This window comes from Cervus canadensis, chromosome 1 (assembly GCF_019320065.1).
Source record: "Cervus canadensis isolate Bull #8, Minnesota chromosome 1, ASM1932006v1, whole genome shotgun sequence".
In the NCBI taxonomy this organism is placed as follows: Eukaryota; Metazoa; Chordata; class Mammalia; order Artiodactyla; family Cervidae; genus Cervus; species Cervus canadensis.
Window position 1 is genome coordinate 114,633,027 of NC_057386.1, and position 20,539 is coordinate 114,653,565.

At 45.2% G+C, this 20,539-nt stretch overlaps 1 protein-coding gene across 2 annotated transcripts in view; it reads right to left on the reverse strand.

Moving 5' to 3' along the window:
* Positions 1-19,816, reverse strand: part of GRK3 (G protein-coupled receptor kinase 3) — a 113,804-nt gene extending 93,988 nt beyond the window's left edge. Inside the window, exon 1 of one of the 2 annotated variants that reach the window (XM_043438088.1) lies at positions 19,596-19,816. In XM_043438088.1, the coding sequence (XP_043294023.1) occupies positions 19,596-19,708 (113 nt within the window). In that variant the 5' untranslated portion in view covers positions 19,709-19,816. Of the gene's footprint in view, positions 1-17,276; positions 17,730-19,595 lie in introns of those variants that run through there. The other variant, XM_043438089.1, reaches the window with a different exon arrangement.
* Positions 19,817-20,539: the final 723 nt, after the last annotated feature.

Below are 20,539 nucleotides of genomic sequence, written 5' to 3' on the forward strand. Positions count from 1 at the left end.
AAGTATGAGTGGATATCCATATTATGAAAGAATATTCAACAATAGAAAGGAATAAATTATTGATATAACATACATGATCTCAAAATAATTATTCTTAGTATAAGGAGCCAGGAGCCACGACATAAAAAAATAAAAAGAGTACATATTGTTTGATCACAGAGCGGCAGGAGCAAACTTCTAGAGATGATATACATAGCTCCCCCCCCCCCCCAAAAAAATGTATCTGGGGCTTCCCTGGTAAAGAATCCAGCAGCCAGTGCAGGAGATCTGGGTTTGATCCCTGATCCAGGAAGACTCCACATGCTGCTGAGCAAAAGCCTGTGTGCCACAACTATTGAGCCCGTGCTCTAGGGCCAGGGAGCTGCAACTACTGAGTCCACACGCCCCAGAGCCTGTGCTCTGCAACAAGAGAAACCGCCACAGTGAGAAGCCTGCGCACTGCAGCTAGGGAGCGGCCTCCACTCTCTACAACTAGAGAGAAGCCAAAATAAATAAAACCACACACACACGTATCTGGTCTCTCTCCTGGTTCTCAGCACAGAGCTCCTAAAGCCTGCGGCATTCCCTGAGTGACAGGGATGTCTTATTCATTAGGAGTCCTTTTCATCCATACTTGAGTTTATGCTGATGAAGTGACTAAGAGGACTCTCTGGTATGATTCTTTCTTGTGCATGTTTGAAATTTTCATTACAGAAAGTTTATTACTTATTTTTGCTTCACCCTGCACAGCATATGCGCACTTAGCTCCCTGGACCAGGGGTTGAACCCACGTCCCTGTAGTGGAAGCATAGAGTCTTAATCACTGGACCACCATGGAAGTTCCGAGATAATTTAAAAATATCAAAATATGGCCTTCAAATACCTCCTCATCAAAATAAGGCATAGATACTTACTATGTATAATACTATACCAACTGGAGGCGTAATGGTTTGTTTTTGGAGGCGTAATGGTTTGTTTTTTCTTTTTTTAATATCAATTTGTTGGTAATATACCAGCCTTACCTATCATAATCTGTTGGGGTCCTGCTATAGAAATACAAAGGCTTCCCTAGTGGCCCAGATGGTAAAGAATCTGCCTGCAATGCAGGAGACCTGGGTTCAATCCCTGGGTCAGGAAGATCCCCTGGAGAAGGAAATAGCAACCCATTCCAGCAATAAATATTATATCATATTTTAAAGAATTTTTCTACTACTAAAGTAGTTTAAGGACCAGATGTCTGCTCTCTCCTGGCCAAAGGACAGCTGCAGATATCCCTCCTTATTAAAACTCTCTATGTTCTATGTGAGGTTTACTTCTGTTTTATTCTGATGTTCAAAGCGAAATGCATCTAAACAAGTATTTCAATACTGTGTAACATATCACCTAAAAAAAGCAGTTTTACATAAGGTAGTTGTGAAGATCAAGCAAGCTGGCTTTGTTATGAGCACCACCCAAATAAGAGCTGCTAAAATTACGACCATCAAGAAACCTAAAAGGCAGAATTTTTTTTTTAAGATAGGATGACTAAGCAGTTACACTAAGATTCAATTCCCCTGAAAGAAAACTGCTTTCTTTCACACGTAGTTACTAAACATTTTCCACTAGCTGTTCATTAAATACCGGAAATGGAGCAACATTATCCAAAACACAAGGAAGACTCTACCGCTAGATTTAAAACCACCGAACTCTGCCAGATACAGGCTCTGATGTGTGTGCCCAGCTGCTTTAGTCGTGTCCAACTCTTTGAGACCCCATGGATTGTAGCCCGCCAGACTTCTTGTCTTGTCCATGGGATTCTCCAGGCAAGAATACTGGAGTGGGTTGCCATTTCCTCCTCCAGGGGATCTTCCCGACCCAGGAATCAAACTCCACTACAGGTGGAGTCTTCACCACTGAGCCACAGGGGAAGCCCCATAAACTCTGAAGGGGTCTTTAAAAGTATCTGGTAGAGCCGACTGTCAGCTCTTCCCAAGGTTCCTCAGTTCACCAGATCTTGGGCAAAAAGTCTTGCATATAATCCGCATAGCACTAATGCACATGAGATGATCTATATCCAGGAGATCACAAGCCAATTAAGCTAAACGTGAATTCCTTTGTGTTTTTTCCTCCCATATTTTGACAGTCCACATCCTGTTTTGAGATGCCTTTCTTCTGCAATATATTACCTGATGTTAAGTGACACTAAATATAACTGAATTTCACTGACCAAAAGGAAAAAAATCATATATAAAAGTCATACTTGAACAGATATAATTTGAAGGATGGACACATTTATGGGGTCAATCAAGTTTACCTAATTAAAGCTACCAAAACTTTGTGATCTAAACTGTTTCTTCAAATTAGTTACAATAATCATTTTAGAATCCATTTATCTGTTTCTCAAAATACTTTTGCATCAGAAATGATATAGAAGTAGCTTCATCCTAATGGTTACATTGTAATCTATGTGAAATAAGCATCAGAGAATAGGAAGACAGGGGCCAAGGAGAGTCCCTAGGAGGGTCGAGAGCATCTTGCCTGGTTTCCAAGATTAATTTTTTATGGAATTATCTCATTTAAAAGATCCCAATGCATAGCAGCACTACTCACAATAGCCAAGACATGGACACAACCTAAACGTCCATCAACAGATGAATGGATAAAGAAGATGTGGTACGTACATATGATGGAATACTCCTCAACTACAAAAAAGGAAATAGTGCCATTTGCAGAAACATGGATGGACCTAGAGACTATCCAAGTAAACATGGATGGACCTTACTATCCAAGTAAAGTAAGTCAGACAAAGACAAATATCATATGACACCACTTATATGTGGAATTTAAAATATGACACAAATGAACTTACCTACCAAACAGAAACAGACTCACAGACACAAGCGAGCTGACTTATGGTTGCCAAGGGGGAGGGTGTTGGGGGTGGGAAGAATTGGGAGCTTGGGATTAGCAGATGCCAACTATTATATATAGGATGGATAAACAAGGTCCTACTGTATAGCACAGGAAGCTATATTCAATATCCTGTGATAAACCGTAATGGAAAAGAATATGAAAAAGAATGTGTGTGTGTGTGTATATATGTATGTATAACTGATTCACATTGCCATACAGCAAAATTTAACACAACATTGTAAGTCAACTATATTTCAATAAAATAAATAAATGAAAAGATCCTGAGGGTCTCACATCCTGACCAGGGTCCACACTCCTCAGCACCTCACGGGGAGCATGTCCAAAGAGGCCCCAGGAGACCTCATCAGTCACACCTTCCCTCTGACCGCACACAGGAGCCATGCAGGATTTCTTCACTGCTGAGTCATTCTGTAAATGCCATTCCCACTCTCCTCGCATGAAAGCCTTCTGCTCATCCTCCAGGACTCAGGTCGGGGTCACCGGCCTTCCCCAAGCCCTGCAGAGGCACCCGCTCTCAATTCCAATCTCCACTGTGTGTCGGGTGGCAAGGCTGTTTCATTCCCCACAACGTGCTTGTAAATATACACACCTCCATATCCATCCCCTGCTCATTTAATCACTAGTTCATTGAAAACAGGCAGTGTGTCCTTTCCACGAGCCAGGCACCATGCGCGACACTCAGAATGCAGAGTGAGTCCCACCTGGTCTCTGCCCTGAAGGGGGCCGTGTCTAGAAGGGTGAGCAGGGAGCCCCAGTGCCGTGTGACAATGCAGTGTCCCTAGGGCGTCAACAGGGACAGTCACAGGGGGCTGCAGAGTCCAGGGCGGCACGGCTGAACTCCAGACCTGGGGGGCCCCTGGCCAAGACGAGGTGACAGAGAAAGCAACGGGGCAACCTGTGCAGCATCTGATAAACCATGCCTGCCTGCACCGAATAACCGAAGGAAATGGACAAAGGACAGCAGCAGGTAAGAAACACACACAGAGAGAAAAATGCCAGACAACACAGAGCCTCCACTTTTGGATTCACTTATTTTTCTAACTATGCAAGAATACCTAATTCACCACCCTTGAGATTAATGTCCAGCTCTTCAAAGTTTCTTTTCTTTTTTTTTTTTAAAGCAAACACTTCCTTTATAAGGACTGACAGATGACATGTTGTTTCTATAACTGGCAAAATTGCTGACTTGGACACAAACTGCTATGCTTCCCTGACCCCACTTCCCTAAGAGAATGTGAACCAGGCAAGAATATCAGTGACCAAGCACTCCCCAGGCAAACAGATCTACAAACTAAAATATTCTCCGTACAAGACCAACCAATGGAATTCATCGACTACTCGCCTTCTAATTTGGCACACGACGCCATTCGTCACATGAAAACTTCATCTGAGTTTTGTATTCATTTTCTCCTTGATGGTTTCCAGGTCTGGGGGTTTGCCTTGGACAGCCCTTTGTACTCCAGAATAATAAAAATATCTTCTCTCATATTTTTCTATATTCAATAATTTTTATGATTATCTCATTAAACACTGGAGAACTTTTGTGTGTGTGTACAATGTGGACTCGATCCGACAATCAGCTATCACACACAATCCTCTCCCTAACAGACTCAAAATGCCACCTTTGCTCATAAGCCAAGTTCAAGTTCTGCTATAGAGATGAACATAAATACACATATACACACGATTCTGCATGCTCTGCCATCAATGTGTCTGTGCCTGGAACAAGACCATGTGATTTTAATTCCTATAACAATGTCTCATGTTTGCTAAAGCAGATCCCCATTATTCTATTGGTCATTTTTTCCCACTTATCTCTTCTGGATGAATCACATTTATCACATTCTTTAAAATTCTTATGTGGATCTGGATTGTGATAAGGTTAATTTGAAGAGAATTGACATCTTTTTAATACTGAGTCTTCCAATCTAGAAATACCTTGTAACCCCCGCCCCCCACTGCACCATTTATCCAGATTTGCTCTGACTTAAAAGTTTTGTTTTTCTTTATTAGTAATTAGTTGGTGAGGTCTGGTTTAGAGCAATGCATTACAAAATATCTATTTTAAAGAAATTATTTTGACAAATTAATATTCATGTAATTTAAATATAGAAATTTGTTCAAGTAATCTCAGTGAGAGAGAATTACATTACAGAGTCTCATTAGGCATGGAGCATATGCTTCAAGGGTAGACCATCTTAAACAGCTCAGGCTGTCATTTTTTTCCTGCTAAATGTAAACATCAGAACTATGATTTAATAGATATTCATCACTGAATGAGGTTCGCTGAAATCGTTTTGTCTTCAGTGAGTAAACGGGTAAATCACTTTCTAAAGTTTCATGTCTTAATATGCTTTCTCTCTTGGATATTTTTGCATCCTTTTTCTTCCCCCTTATCCTCCAATGAGAAGTCTTCCGATCCAAAGGTTGTAAATTCATCGACAAGGACTTGGATTAGTCAGAACTCTGGTTGCAAATGAATTCACTACAACTCTACCCATGTCTTTGAAATCGGTGCCAAGGAGCCTCTTCTTGAGTCATCTAATGCAGTTTTCAAAGAGCTCATCAGTCTGTTCTTTGAGATGCAGGACGTTTAGAATCTCTGTAGGGTGCGTCGTACGAAGTTATATCCTAAGTCATCAGCGCTGGTTACACATGACATTGGGACAACACGAGGCTATCACCAGCCCTATCCAAAGACAATCATGATCCTCACACGGAGTCATCTACCCTTGTTTTTAAAAACTTTTGTAAAATTTTTCAAACGTGCAAAAGTACAGACTGGTAGTGTGAAATCCCATGATCCATCAGTCAACACCTTGTGGACAGCTGTTAAGATTTTAGCTGGCTTCCATTCTCCCCCTCACTTTTCATGTTTTGTTTTGCTTTTTTAAGTATTTTAAAGCAAATCTCAGACTGCATATCATTTTACCTTTACTACTTCCGCCTGCATTTCTGAAAATTACAGAAACTTTCCTTCCATAAACATGGTCCATTGTCTCTTCCCAACCCCACCCTGGAAATCACAATAATTCCTGAATACCCATTTCCTAAATCAAATTTCCAGGATTCTCTCAGAGGTGTCTTCTGTAGAGCCAGGTTTGAAGTGCAGTGCAGTGCTCAGCCTTGTCTGACCTCATGGATTGTAGCCCACCAGGCTCCTCTGTCCATGGAACTTCCCAGGCAAGAACACTGAAGTGGGCTGCCACTTCCTACTCCAGGGGATCTTCCTGACCCAAGGATCGAACCCACATCTCTTGTGTCTCCTGCATTGGCAGGGAGATTCTTCAGCACTGCACCATGGGGGAAGCCCAGTTGGGTTTGAATCAGGATCAAATCAAGATGTGCACATTCATTTGATTATTATCTCTTAATTCTGTTTTACTCTCGATCACCCCTCCATCCCTACCAGTCACTTCTCATCTTCATGCCAGTGACTCACTGAGGAAACCAAGACGGCAGTCCTGAAGGATGGCCCCCATCCTGGATATGCTTGTTTGCTTCCTCATAAAATCACTCAACGTGTTCCTCTGTCTCCTCATTTCCTGTATGCTGCAAGTCAGCTCTGAAGACTTGGATATGTTCAGGTTCATCTTCGAGGGAAGGACTATTCACTACACAGTCTTCAGGTTGCCTCATATCAGGAGACACAGGGTTGGAAAGGAGGATGTTTCCTCCCCACCTTTCTTGAGTTCTTTTGGCTGGTCTGATAATTAAATGGATGCAAGACAGAGTAAAAGGAGGAAAAAAAAACAAATTTAATTCACATGTACAGAGGTCTCATAGCAATAGGATCTAAAGAAATGATCAAAGCTGTCAGCTTTTATACCTTTTAGACAAAGAAACAATACATTTGTGAGACCTGAAAGCAACTTGGGCTTAGGGTAGTGAGTGAGCAAGGAAGAAACAAGGCTTGTCTACACGGCCTTCTCGGCCTGGGCGCTCCGTCTCAGGCAACAAGGGCTGTCTGTCTCCCTCAGTGCCAGGAGGGTACCTTTCACATGCGAGATTTATTTCCTGCTCTCAGGGGCACGAAGGAGGGTCAGAGTGTCTTTCTTACAGTGGTTGTTTCTTAAGTAATCTTAAATTCAAAATAATCACTGTATCACTTTGGCCCATTTGGGGGTTGGCCTGTCCTGAGCCCCAACATTAGTGAAATGAAAATTCACTAATTGGTGAAAGTCTGACCTCTCCATTTAAAATTCCGAATCAACCTTTCATTTAATGGTTTTATACACTGATGATCTTTACTTAAATCTACTTTCAGCAAAAGTTGCAAAATGATGTGGTTTTTTTTTTCCTAATTCTATCATTCCTTCTGATTTTCTGCAATTTCCTCTTGATTTGCTGCCAGTCCTCTGTAAAGATGAATCTCTTATGATCAGCTAGGAATTTTTGTTGTTGTTCAGTTGCTCAGTTATGTCTGACTCTTTGCAACCCCATGGACTACTGTAGCCCATCAGGCTCCTCTGTCCATGGGATTTCTCAGGCAAGAATACTGGAGTGGGTTGCCATTTCCTTCTTCAGGGGATCTTCCCGACCCAGGGACTGAACCCACGTCTCCTATACTGACAGGCAGGTTCTTTACCACTGAGCCACCAGGGAAACCCCATCTCTACATTACTGACAAGGAAGGGCTGAACACACATCACCAGGCGAAGGCGGCGAGCTCTAGATGGACTTGCTGAAGTGTCCCTGACAGAGTTCCATCCCCATGTGAGCTCAATGACCTTTCTGTGAGGGTTACATAGGCAACCTGTCCCATTAATTTTCTGTCATAATTTAGAAGGTACCACTAACAAGATTAATCAATGTAACATTAAAAAAAAAAAAAAACTTAATGCATCTCAAGTACCTGACAAGTGTCTTTAAGCTGAGGATCCCCATTTACCTACTGACAGGCAGAGACGTGAGTTTTAATTTTGCTTTTTGAAATAAGGGTGCATCAGAAATTAAGAAAATGTGTTTGGGGTTAAGAAAGTACCATGAACCCCTGACATGTAGCTATTCTCAATTTAAAAGTGTCATCACTAGTAATAAGTATCCTATTATTTAACATGAAATTTATGACATCTCATTTTTTCAGGAAATATGCATATACTTATGATTAACTCAACATCTCCGGTCAAAGTATATGTAACTACTGGAGCAGCACCTCATCAGATCCCAGCAGCTGACCTCGGGATTGAATGAAGACAACGAATCTCCAAATTGTGTTACTGAAGTCTGAAACTGACAATGTTCCTCTACCCAAACCCGAGAACCTTCTTTGTTTAGAAGATTCATTCAAGACTACCACAGAAGGTAGTCTGTGGGTGTCCATCAAAATGCACAGAATTTGACCTGAGGTTCAACTGTACCATTTGCTACCAAGGTGACCTTGAGCCATTACCCTCACTCTGAACCTGGACTTTCTCCTCAAATGGGAATGCTGGGTATCATGGAGCTGTTTCCCAGAACGTGGAAATAAGGGAAAAAGCTTGCCCTTGGAGAATGAAAATTTTAAATCAAGGCATAACACAAAGGGCAGAGAAATGCCCGAAGCTCCTCGGCTAGCAAGCCTTAGCTGCGGCTTCAGCAACTGTGCTATGACTCCAGCGGAGGCCTGGCACCAGTCAGAAAGGAAACGTGGAAGTGTAGACGGGGCGTCTCACCGTCAGGGGGCTCACGGATTTCACACCCAGGGTAAAGCCCAGAGAAACGACCTGGTCCTGGCTCCTGCGGCTGCCAGGCCAGGGGCCAGGCCTTCTGAGCCCTCCGGCCACTGGCCTGTGCCACCTGCGTCCGCACCACGTCCACGGGGCGGCCTTCCGAGCCGGACGCTTGGGTCACAGGGCCTTCGGGCAGCTGGGCTCCTTGAGAGCCTGTGCTGAATATCAATCTGACACTCCAGCTACAGTCGGGCTTTGAGATGAATCGACCAGGTGAGCTCGTGCATTTTGCGGTGGGGGAGGGGGAGCCTCTAGCTCATCAGATTCTCCAAGGGGTCTTTAAATAAGAACCACCGGCCTCAAAGAAGAGAAGGTGTTAGTTGGACCTGACTCAGCTTATGGATGCGAACTTCACGTTAGGAGGCAGAGAGAGACTCTGTGATGACAGAATCCAGTTTCTGAGTCTTCGGGGGGAAGACCACCCCTGGGACCACAGGAAAGACCGTGGTGTCCGAGGAGAGCACTAGCTGTCCCTCCAGACAGACAAAGTGCCCTTCTCAATGTCCCCACGTGGACATGTCTCAAGTAGTTGTCTTTTTCCTTTCTCAATTGTCTACCGACTACAGAGGACAACTTGAAAAACTAACAAGAAAGATCCAATACATGTAAAACTGCAAAGCACTATACACAAGCACTAATGCAGGTTTTTTTTTTTTAATCTAAATTCAAATCTCTTGCATAAATGTGAAACAGATGAACAACAGATGTCATTCGGTTTAATAAGATAATGTGTTCAAACCTAACTGATAAGCCCAACAAGTAGATCTCCCATCAGGATCACTGTAATTAATTCTGATCTGGTTTACACCCTAGTTTTGAAGAATGTCTTTTAAGAGTGGAGGAAGAATTTTATCAGGTTAGGACCATTGAGGCCCCTCAAAACTAGAGTCTGGCTTTTTTTTAACTGTTCCGCCACCACCTACCCCATGCCAGAGAGTCGCAAGATACCCATAGGGCCAGAATGTTTACCTTAAAACTCTGACCTTACAGAAAGGAGTGTGTACCAGCTACTTCATCAGATCTTTCTGGTAGGACACAGCCAGAGAAAATAAGCTTCTCTTACAGAGTAACTTGAATTTTTTTTTTTTTTAAATAATTTGAAACCTCAATCCCCTGTCAAGCAAGACACTTTATTTAAAGGACGGAAACATAAAGATGCTACCTGGTTTTCCACATGGAATTAAAAAAAAAATCAACCAAATGATTAAACCCTAAGAAATCCCTGAACACAAAAGTCTCAACAGTTTTTTTGATGTTTTTTTTTTGGGGGGGGGGGCACTTCCATGATGACTCAGACGGTAAAGATCTGCCTGAAATGCAAGAGATTTGGGTTTGATCTGATCCCTGAGTCAGGACAATCCCCTGAAGAAGGAAATGGCAATCACTCCACTATTCTTGGCTGGAGAATTCCGTGGACAGAGGAGCCTGGCGGGCTATAGTATATTGGGTCACAAAGAGTCAGACATGATTGAGCTACTAGCAACATTTTCACTTCACTTTTTTCATTAGCATAAACATCCTCTCATCCTTTGCTTAGAAACTGCTATTGTGCAGAGAACACCTTTCTTTTCTAGCTCATTTCTAGAGGGATGTTTTGATAAAATAATGAGTTTTCCTCCACGGCCACTGGCAACAAAAGAGAAGGCAGTGCTTCCAAAATGGAACACAACAAGGGAGCAGGGAAAACTTTCCATTCTATACTCAGGGTTGCAATGACAAGATTCACTGTGTAATCCACTTTCCCACTTAGGGTGTCATTATAATAGGAGAAAAGAATCAGTATGTGTAGCTGAAAAAAGCAGGGCCTTTTAAAGATGACAGTCCCCTGACCTTTTCTATTAGGATAAGTTCCTTTCTAAATGCAGTACAGATCCCCCCCACCCCACCATCAAAAGCCTCACATTTGGGAGAACTTCCTGGTGGTCCAGAAGTTAAGACATCTTGCTTCCACTGCAGGGGGCACAGGTTCGCTCCCTGATCGGAGAACTAAAATCCCACATGCTGCGTGGAGAGGCCAAAGAATAGAAGGAGAAAAAAAGCCCCGTACTTTTAAAAGAAGAGCCACTGAAAATGTCATAGATGCCTTGAGACATTTTCATGATGCAAAATGAAAGCCTACACTATTTAACAGCTGTGCAAATGCCTTCGCATCTCAGTTCATTTTTAACTTAAATCCTTATCAAAAGCAATACAGATACAGAAGATGTAGAAGAAATGACCTGAAAATATCACCAGTCATCTTTCTAAATAAAGAGCAATGGACTGACTTAATGACACAAAATACAAACACTACGAACATGTCATTCAAGAAAGTTTTCTAGCTGAAAATAAAGAAACTAGCTGCTTTCCTTAGCTAACGGAGTTGTCAATTTTTGAACACATGAAACAAACATTCTCTAATCCTCAGAAAATGAATCTTTTCAGGTTAATGGAAGCTCACTTTCTTCCTTAAATAGTTTAGCCTATGATTATCTGAGAAATAGACAGTGCCAGGCACTCAGCACTAGTCAAAGACAGTCCCTGTCACAATACTCATGCAGCCCATGCTTAGCTTCCAAACTCTGACCGTTTATGGAAACAACCGATCCCCTAACCAAACCAGTAAAATGAAATTTAAAAGTCATTCGCAGGACCAAAAATGTTCTCCCTGTAATGGAACTTTCAGAGGGACTCAACCATACACTTGATTTTGGATTTAACAGCTCTGTCATCACCGTATTTATTACAGTAATTTTGCAGATACCTTTTTCGTCTTCATAAATTTTAATATTCCTACTCTGCTAGGTAATATTCAGACTGATGAGCGTAGATTACAGAGCAGCGGGCAGGCTTCCGCGTGACACGAGGAACAACTGAAGGCACGTAAGTCAGCTCCCCACAGCAGCTATGGGGGCTGAGGCAGCTGCCTTCAAGAGACTGAAGATCTATTACTTTACGGACGAATTAAACTTGTTTTACAGGATCATGAAAGGAACAAGAGCTATCTGTGCACAGGATGAATTACAAGAGAGCTTTCCATTATACTTCAATTAAAAAAAAAAATCCTATGAAAATAAAAAGGTTGGGGGAGGAAGTGGTGGGAGGGAGGCTCCCCAGAGGGAGAGGATGCATGTATACATAGAGCTGATTCACACTGTTGCAGAAACTAACACAACATTGTAAAGCAATGATCCTCCAATTAAAAAATATATATATCCTGTGGTGGGGGTGGGGGGAGAGAAAGTGCTTTCCAACACCATATCTCTTCCAGAGATGTTCCCAGAAGATGACCCTGGCTGGATGCTGGAGAGGGAAGTCACCTACCCAACACAGGACTAGACTGGACGCCCTCCAAGATCTTTTCAAACATTATCTATGACAACGCTAGGTTATTAAGATGTATTTGTGGATGTCTGAGGAAGACGAGAATGCATCACCTTATGCTCAATGCACTGAAGCCAGCTGCTTTCAGATTATGATTTTTGGTTCATTTTACTGACACAAAGACCTTCTGAGGATGTCAACTCTCTCAATTGCTAAATTATCTATTTTTAAGAGTGGTTCGCCTATGAACTCTTAGGTACTGAAGCCAACATAGCCCAGAGCCTACTGGATGGATGGATGGAAGGAAGAAAAGGGAGGGACAAAAGGGAGGGAAGAGAGGGAGAGAAGAAAAAAGAGAGAAGAAAGAAAGGAAAAGAACCAAGCGAGGCACCACGAGCAGAAGGTTCTAGACAAACAGCACTCCCACAAACAGTTAGAGGAAGAACACTGAGGAGAAACCTGAGATTCACCTACAAAACCTGAGAAATTCACCTACTTGGGGTCAACAATCTAACTTTTCAGAAGTCCTGCTTTCCAAGCCCACCTGCTCTGAGCATGGAGTTCACAGTCTCCATGCAACACGGGCCTTTATCTGCTACTGTTTTTTTTACTTTTTTTTGTAATCCCAACCACAACCACCTATGGTGTAAATAAAGAAAAACTATCATTTCACATTGCTTCCACTTTTTTTCTCTTGAGTTTTCTGTGTTTGAAATTAATCTCCTCTCCTGCTCAAAAATGTATGGATAGAAAATGCTCTAAAAAGACAGAGATTTGGGGGACGGTTTGTGATCAGAAAAGAACAGATATCATTTTGTACAGATGGGGAAACTGCATACACTGAAATTAAGTGATGTACTGAGGGCCTGTGGCAAACTGCCAGTGGAATCAGGGCTGTACTTCCTAGTCTAGAACTTTCTCTCCTAGGACAATATGGCAGGTAGGAGAGAGGGCACAGGAAAATTAGGGCCCAGCGATAAGGACAGCTGGCCTTCGAGTTCACTGAGGAGGAAGGTCTGGCCAGGCAACTTTCCTATAATCAGTTTTTCCTGCTCTCGAAACCCTGTAAGAAGGAAATGGGAGCGAACAAGAGTACAAGTCCAAGGCTGGGCCAAGGCTGACTCTTACAAACCACTAGTCACAAAACAGATGAGCTGCAGAAATATCTTCACTGTGTTCTCTAATGGGCTTTTTCTTTACTGTCTTATAAAGTACTAAAACGTGCTTTGGCTTCACACTGAAGCCGAAGCACAGGTGACCCAAAAGAAGATTTCCAAAATCAGGAGGAATATTTAGAGGAGATGAGGGGCTTGCATTTCAAACCCATTGTTGTTCAGTCGCCCAGTCGTGTCCGACTCTTCTCAGCCCCATTCTGGACTGCGGCACACCAGGCCTGCCCCTCACCATCTCCCGAAGTTTGCCCAAGTTCATGTCCGTTGCATCGGTGATGCCATCCAGTCATTTCGTCTTCTGACACCCTCTTCTCCTTCAGACCCATGCTGCTACTGCTGCTAAGTCGCTTTAGTCGTGTCCGACTCTGTGCAACCCCATAGACGGCAGCCCGCCAGGCTCCGCCGTCCCTGGGATTCTCCAGGCAAGAACACTGGAGTGGGTTGCCATTTCCTTCAGCAATCCAAAAAGACCCCAGGGTTCTAAATTCTAATCGGTAATAAAAACAGGGGGCTTCCCTCATAGTTCAGTTGGTAAAGAATCCGCCTGTAATGCAGGAGACCCCGGTTCGATACCTGGGTCGGGAAGATCCGATGGAGAAGGGATAGGCTACCCACTCCAGTATTCTTGGACTTCCCTTGTGGTTCAATCCCTGGGTTGGGAAGATTCCCTGGAGAAGGCAAAGGCTACCCACTCCAGTATTCTGGGTTGGAGAATTCCATGGACTATATAGTCCATGGGGTCGCAAAGAGTCGGACACAACTGAGTGACTTGCACTTTCGCTTTCTTTTCTTTCAATAAAAACAGAGAAGGATAAAGAAGCGAAAAAGAGGAGAGGCAGAGGACTCTGGATCACACAGCCTCATCAGCATGCAAATGACTTTGCAGGCAAATGACTTGACAATAAGAAAGCCAGAGTTGCCAAGTTCATCATCTCCATTTCCCCACCACCCATGTCCAGAAAACAAGGACAGACCATCAGGCACAGAAAATGCATTTTCACCTACAGCTGTCTTCAAAGACAGTTTTCTAACAGAGGAAGATTAATCGAACGAGAAAGTAATTTTTATTGCAAATAAAACCAAAAATACAGTTTTGTTCCTTTTATCCTTTTCCTGGAAATGGAAAAAATATTGGGGGCGGGGGGAGCAGGTGGAGGAGAGTGGGCAGCCTGGGCTGCCCTTTTCTCTAAATGATAACAGACAGAAATCCTGTTGGGCAGCCAGAGGGTGAGGCAGTCTATTATTATACAATTTCTCATTAACAGCAGTGAGATCGCACTTCTCGTGTTAAACAGAACAGGCATTTAACCCCTGAGCTCCTCCTGGGAAATAAGGCAGAAACTGCTTATTCACTTAGTCATAATTACCGTTTTCTCAGGTCCCAGAGGAATAGCTGTTCTCTATCAGTCTCTGAGGATGGTCCTGACTTTCCAATGCTGCCCTGGCTGCTGGCTGAATCTGCACCCAGAAGTGTGAGATGGCAGAGCATGATGGAGAGCTCTGGGAAACCTGGGCTGAATCCGCTCCTGCCTCAGCCACGGTAAGTGGTCACCTGGGCCGGGTTCCTCAACCTTCCCGGGCACCTGCTTCTTCAGGCACCTGCTTCTTCGGGCACCTGCTTCTTTGAGAAACGAAAGTGAGCCGATGCTAATCGCCTGACAGGGCTTTTGTGGGGAACACACGCCCTCAAGATGCAGACTGCCCGCAGAGGGGGTGCTCTCAGTGAATGGCGGTTATCACATCACTGCCTTGGGGAATTTAAGCTTCCCTCTCGCTTGACGGGACTGCAGGGACCCCAGGGGTCCTCTCTGCTCTAGGCCATCTCTTCCTAAGCTTGCCATCCACCTGCTGAAGACTGAAGTGTCCCTTCTTAGGGCCTCTAAGACACTGGATCCAAACAGATGTTTGCCGAAGCCCGATTCAGGGTACCGAGGAGGTTCTTTTAAGAGGCCAGCTCAGAACACATCGCTTCTAAGAGCTGGGACTGCCTGAACTCAAAGACATCAACCGGTCTCTCGACACAAGCCTTTTATAATGCTTGACTTGGGCAGATTCTGGGTCCCAAACTGAATGCAAGGGAACATCTATTTCTAAGAACTCCTGACTGCATGCAGTCCTTACCTTTTCAAGTCGCTGGCGCAAATTAACTTTGACCAAGAATGAAGTAATAGCTGAAAGGTCAGAATAAATTACATTTGGAAAGTATAGTTTAGAGAAAAAGCAGCACACACTGTTTCATACATAGAAATGCTCTTATTGACAATAAAGAGTGCTTTTTTTCCTGAAGGCTGTTCGTTTGTTCAACCCTGACTCTGTAGTTCAGAGACGGCCATGCAGGCATAGAATACCCTCCAACTCAAATGGAGAGGAATCTTCCAAATCATCCTCTGGTCACTCGCTGACTGGAGCTGGGAAATTACAGAATAAATCCCATTTCGACATTAGAAGAAAACGAAGCTATTTTTCAAGACCAATCACCTATGATAACTTTAAAAGTAGACGGGTGCACAGTACCATATTACTACATATATTACGGCTCGGCAGCTTTTCAAGGGGGATTATTAAAAAATCACTGCCAAACACAGAGCAGGCCTAATGAATTCCGTGAAAACAGAATAGTACAGGCCACTCTGTGCTACCTGTCCACAGTTAAAAAGAATCCCTGGCAACTGCCGCGTGAAAGTCAACATCTTTCTCAACTCCCTGTGTATTTCCAACTAGACTGTGTTGTTCTGTTGCTCAGTCACTAAGTCATGTCTGACTCTTTGTGACCCCATGGACTGCAGCACACCAGGCTTCCCTGTCCTTCGCTATCTCCCGGAGCTTGCTCAAACTCATGTCCATTGAGTCGGTGATGCCATCCCACCATCTCATCCTCTGTCACTCCCTTCTCCTCTTGCCCTCAATCTTTCCCAGCATCAGGGTCTTTTCCTAGTGAGCTGGCTCTTGTAAGCCCCTTAAAGGAGGATCTGTCAGGCCAGGCCTTGCCTGCCTCAGGAAAAGAGCTCTACAACCGTGCACTGAATTCATGGAATAAACAGTACCACAAACCTTCTTCAGGACAGTTGAAAATGTTTCCAGAAAATTATAAAGGCTCTTTAAACACTTACAGGCTTTCCCATGACTTGGAAAGGACAAGTTTTGTGATGGATGAGCCTGAATTTTCAATGTCCACTGAATAGAAATGAAACTCTGGAGGAGAGATCGATTTTGTGACTGAACCTCTTGCAAGAATGTGTCAACTCAAGTCAACTGAATCCTGCTGTTCAGAAAAGATTATGAGAGTAATGAGACGAGAGGAAAAGCTGCCTCGACTCTACAGGGCTTAAGGTGCTGACCCTTTGTAGGCCTTGGTTTCTGAATTAGTCCCTAATAAATGTTTCTTCCCTAACATGGCATAAAACGACTGGCACACACATCTGACGGTGTGTGTTCTCAACTGGGCATGCGCAGAGCGTCCATGGGTCACAGTTGCCTGTCACCAATAGACCCCATTATCACCTACATTAGTGCAACAAATGTTTCAGTAAACTAAAGCAGTTGTATAATTTGAACAAATAGGCAGTTTTCACAGGATTTACATTCATTGGTTCATTAACTGAATAACATGTCAGTCTAACAAAATGGTTGCCTCTTCGCCGTCTCTGAGAAGCAAAATCTCCCCTGGGCGGAATGTTCCATTTTGTGAGATTCTCCCGTAATAGGCAGGGGACTGCACACTCCTCATTTCATTGAAATTAGCTGGGTAGTGCTTTGTTCTGTTGTCTCTCTGTGCAAAACTGGAGGAAAAGGTGAAGTAAGTGAAATAAGGAAGGACAAAAAATGCTACCGTGGCTTCAAATAGTTAGCTGGAAAAAAGAGTCACTGGGGATCAACCAATGGCGAGTTTTATGCTTCCCATTTAGAAACTGAACACATAAAGCTAAACCTCTTGCTCAGGAATGCCAGAGACTGGTGACCACACAGCTTTCCTCAAAATGAAGCTGAAACAGACTCTTATCAGAGAACATCTGACCTGTACCCTTCACCAAAGAGTGAAATCACACTAGTCTTTTGAGTCATGATGCTGAGGCATTTTCATGTGAAATTTACTTTCTTACCAGATCTAGAAATCCCCCAACCTCCCACCCCATCCCCAAATAAAGCAGGTAAGCCACCAACTGCCATCCAGTTGGAGAAAGATGTGAAGATGTTTTACCTGATGATCTCAATGTACAGAATCCTAGCTCAGCACAAGGAGTGGCGGTGACTATGTGAATGGTCACAGGAGAAAAGTAAAGCCAGTTGAGATAAATTCAAAACAAGTTAGAATCTCTGGAGAACATTCCAATGGCCTAATTCAAAAGTCTATTTGGGGGGGAAAAAAAAAAAAAAACAGCAACAGAATAACAATTACTAAAGAGCTGCTTCCTAAAATTACTCTCCTGTTTCTATGTCTCAATTCTAAAATGTCATGAGAAATCTGCTGGCCCGTCACTAATTCTGCCTTAAAGAGAGCATTACCAAAGAATGTCACTGACAACAAAGGCCTTCACACAAGGAAGTGAATACCCTAAGCACTAAGGATGTTCTTAGGAGGGACATTAAAAAAGCAGAAGTCACATTAAGTTCAAAACACCAAGAAAAACAAAATGAACAGAAGTTCCTAATTTTAATAATAGTATATATCACCCCTCCCCCCAAAAAAAACTGTCCATGAGTTAAGATTTGTTGATTTTACATACAGATACTTTATATATTTAGGATTCCCTGTCCTTAAGGAAGAAAAAGAGGAAAAGAAACTAAGCATTATATATGACATTTATAGAAATGCAGGGGGTTTTTTTGGTTTTGTTTTTTTTTTAATGAAATTCAGGTTTCGTTCGGGGTTCCTGTTTTACTTAGTTTTCCATTTGCCAGAAATTTTAAACACCACTGCTTGTCAGTGAGCTCCAGACATGTTAAAGTCTGGAATAGGAGTGCTGTATTCACGATGCTCCAAAGGGCTTCCACTCTTTCTGACATTTCCTGCCTGTTCCTGCTCATCAAAGTAGGTTTTCCCCTGCAAAGCCAAGATGCAGGGGCTAAGAAGGACAAGCGAGCCAAAAACATTCAGGACGCACACCTTCATGTACACAGTTTGACTTTTCACAACAAACAGCACAAAGGGACTGATATTTTCTATATCGTGGGGCTCAGGCTCCTGGACTTGTAAAAAATAATCTGATGATCACTCAGCATCACAAGAAAGATTTTTTTTTCCCCTTATGCCAAGGTAATATTTAAGCAATCTTAGACAGAGAACACATGAAGGGCTGATGCTTTCAAATGGAGAATGGCTTTTAGTTTTAGTTTTCAGTAATATACAAAAATACATAGTTTTAAATTCACCGTTAAGAAGATGCCTCACTGTACCATCAACTCCACCAAGAGCTATTAAGCGTCAAGGAGCCACATTTGCTGTACCACTGGTGATGGTGTTATTTAGGAAGGAAGCTAAGGGGGGAAAAAAAGAATCCAACTCCAATCCTCTGATACACTTATCCGAAACTCACTATTAACCTGATAAATGACCCTTTCTGGGGTAATGCCAATGATATGGACTAATCAAGTCTTTTATTACTTCACCAATAATAAATCATTTCTGAGGCAAAAAAATTACAACTTGGTATGGACTTCACCAAGACCCTTGCCAATTCAATCGGGTCCTTGGCTAGTAATTTAAACAAAATTTCTGCCTGGAATCACCCTTCCAACATGCGTTTTGAAGTGATTCCCATTTCAACCTTTTAATAAAGTGCCGCCAGTGGGACCTGTCACCACGTACCAAAGAGAAAATCAAGTGGGTCAGAATTCACTACTTGCTGCCTGGTGGACCTTAAAAGGGGGAGCGAGCATGGAAAACGGTAATTTAAGTGCCCGGGGCAAAAAAAAAAAAAAGGCAACTCGCCTGCACTCCCCAACTAAGGCGCCCAGAGGGAGCTGAGGAGAGGACGGAGTTGGGAAGGGGCACAGCCGCAGGAACTCTGTAAGGAACGGCCGGGATGGAGCGCCAGGGAAAGACAGGCAGCGGGGCAGAGGGACGGACGCGGCAGGCGGGGGACCGAATCGGGGGCTGGAGGGGAGGACGGAGATGACATAGGTGCGGCAGGAGGGAAGCAGAGCACTTAAAACAGGGAGGACCACAGGGACTGGGCTGGCCCGAGAGAAAGGGATGGGGCAGGAAGGGGGACAGGGGCCAGGCTTGGTCCAGCGAAGTCACACCGCAGCCGAACAACCCCTCACAGGGGCGCTCGCTGCTCGCCGGCCGCCGCGCCGGGCACTTCGGGGCGCTCTCTCCCGGAGTCCCCTCCCAACAGCCCTCCGAGGCCCCATTTCAGAGACGGGCACGGCGAGGCGGTCCCCTCAGCGCCCGCTCCCCCCTCAGCGCCGGCCCGGGGGTCAGAGGCGGACTGAGCGCCCGACCCTCCCGGACGCAGGGGGTCGCTGGCGGCCGCGCGGGGGGCGGCGGCGGCGCCCGGGCGCGGGGAGCCGGTACCTGGGCTCGGGCAGGACGATCTTCTTGCTGGCGCGGGCGGCCGGGGTCGCCTTGCTCTTCTCCATCGCCATCAGGTAGCTGACATCGGCCAGCACGGCCTCCAGGTCCGCCATGTTGGCGAGCGGCGGCGGCGGCTCCTCAGGACCCGGACGGGACGCGCTCCCGCCGCCGCCGCCCGCCGCGCCCCGACGTTGGGGGGGCCGCCCCGGGGCAGCCCCCCCGCGCCCGCCCCGCGCGCGCCCCCGCTCAGCGCCCCACGCGCGCCGCCGCGCCCCCGCCCCGCCCCCGTGCGCGCGCGCGCGTGCCTCCGCCACCCCCCCTTCCGCGGGGGTCGGCGGGGAGCGCGCGCGCCCTGCGGCCAGTGCCCCTCGGCGCCCGAGCCCAGCAGCCCCGCTTCTCGCCGGCTGACCCGCTCCCTGTGGGCACCGTCCCGCCCTCCCTTCGGGGTGGCCACGGGGGACTTCCTCTACTCCTCCTCCTCCTGCTCCTCCTCCTGCTCCCGACTTCCCGCCCGCAGCTCCAGGCGCTCTCACGCCGCCCTCTCTGCCCCTCTGGGGACCCCTGCGAGCTGAGGGCGCCCAGGACCCGACGCCCAGCATGCCCGCCCCCCCGCCGGGACCCCTGCGAGCCGAGGGCTCCCAGGGCCCGATGCCCAGCACCCAGTGGGCAGCGAAGAGATCCCTGTTCCCCGGACATGGCAGTTTTCAAACTGGACAGAACCCATCAGCATCCTCTAGACGGTCTGGGGTGGCTCCAGAGACGCGCGAGCCCCACCTGTCCACACAGGTGATGCTGAAGCCTCGGTCCAGGTCGTCTTTGAACAGCCCCCGGAGGGCCGGCCCCTAAAGCCTCAGTTCTGACCCTGAACACCCCAATCCCCCGCCCCTCCACCATACACCCTATAAACTCTGCAAAGAGAAACGGAACAGCCGGAAGGTTACTTG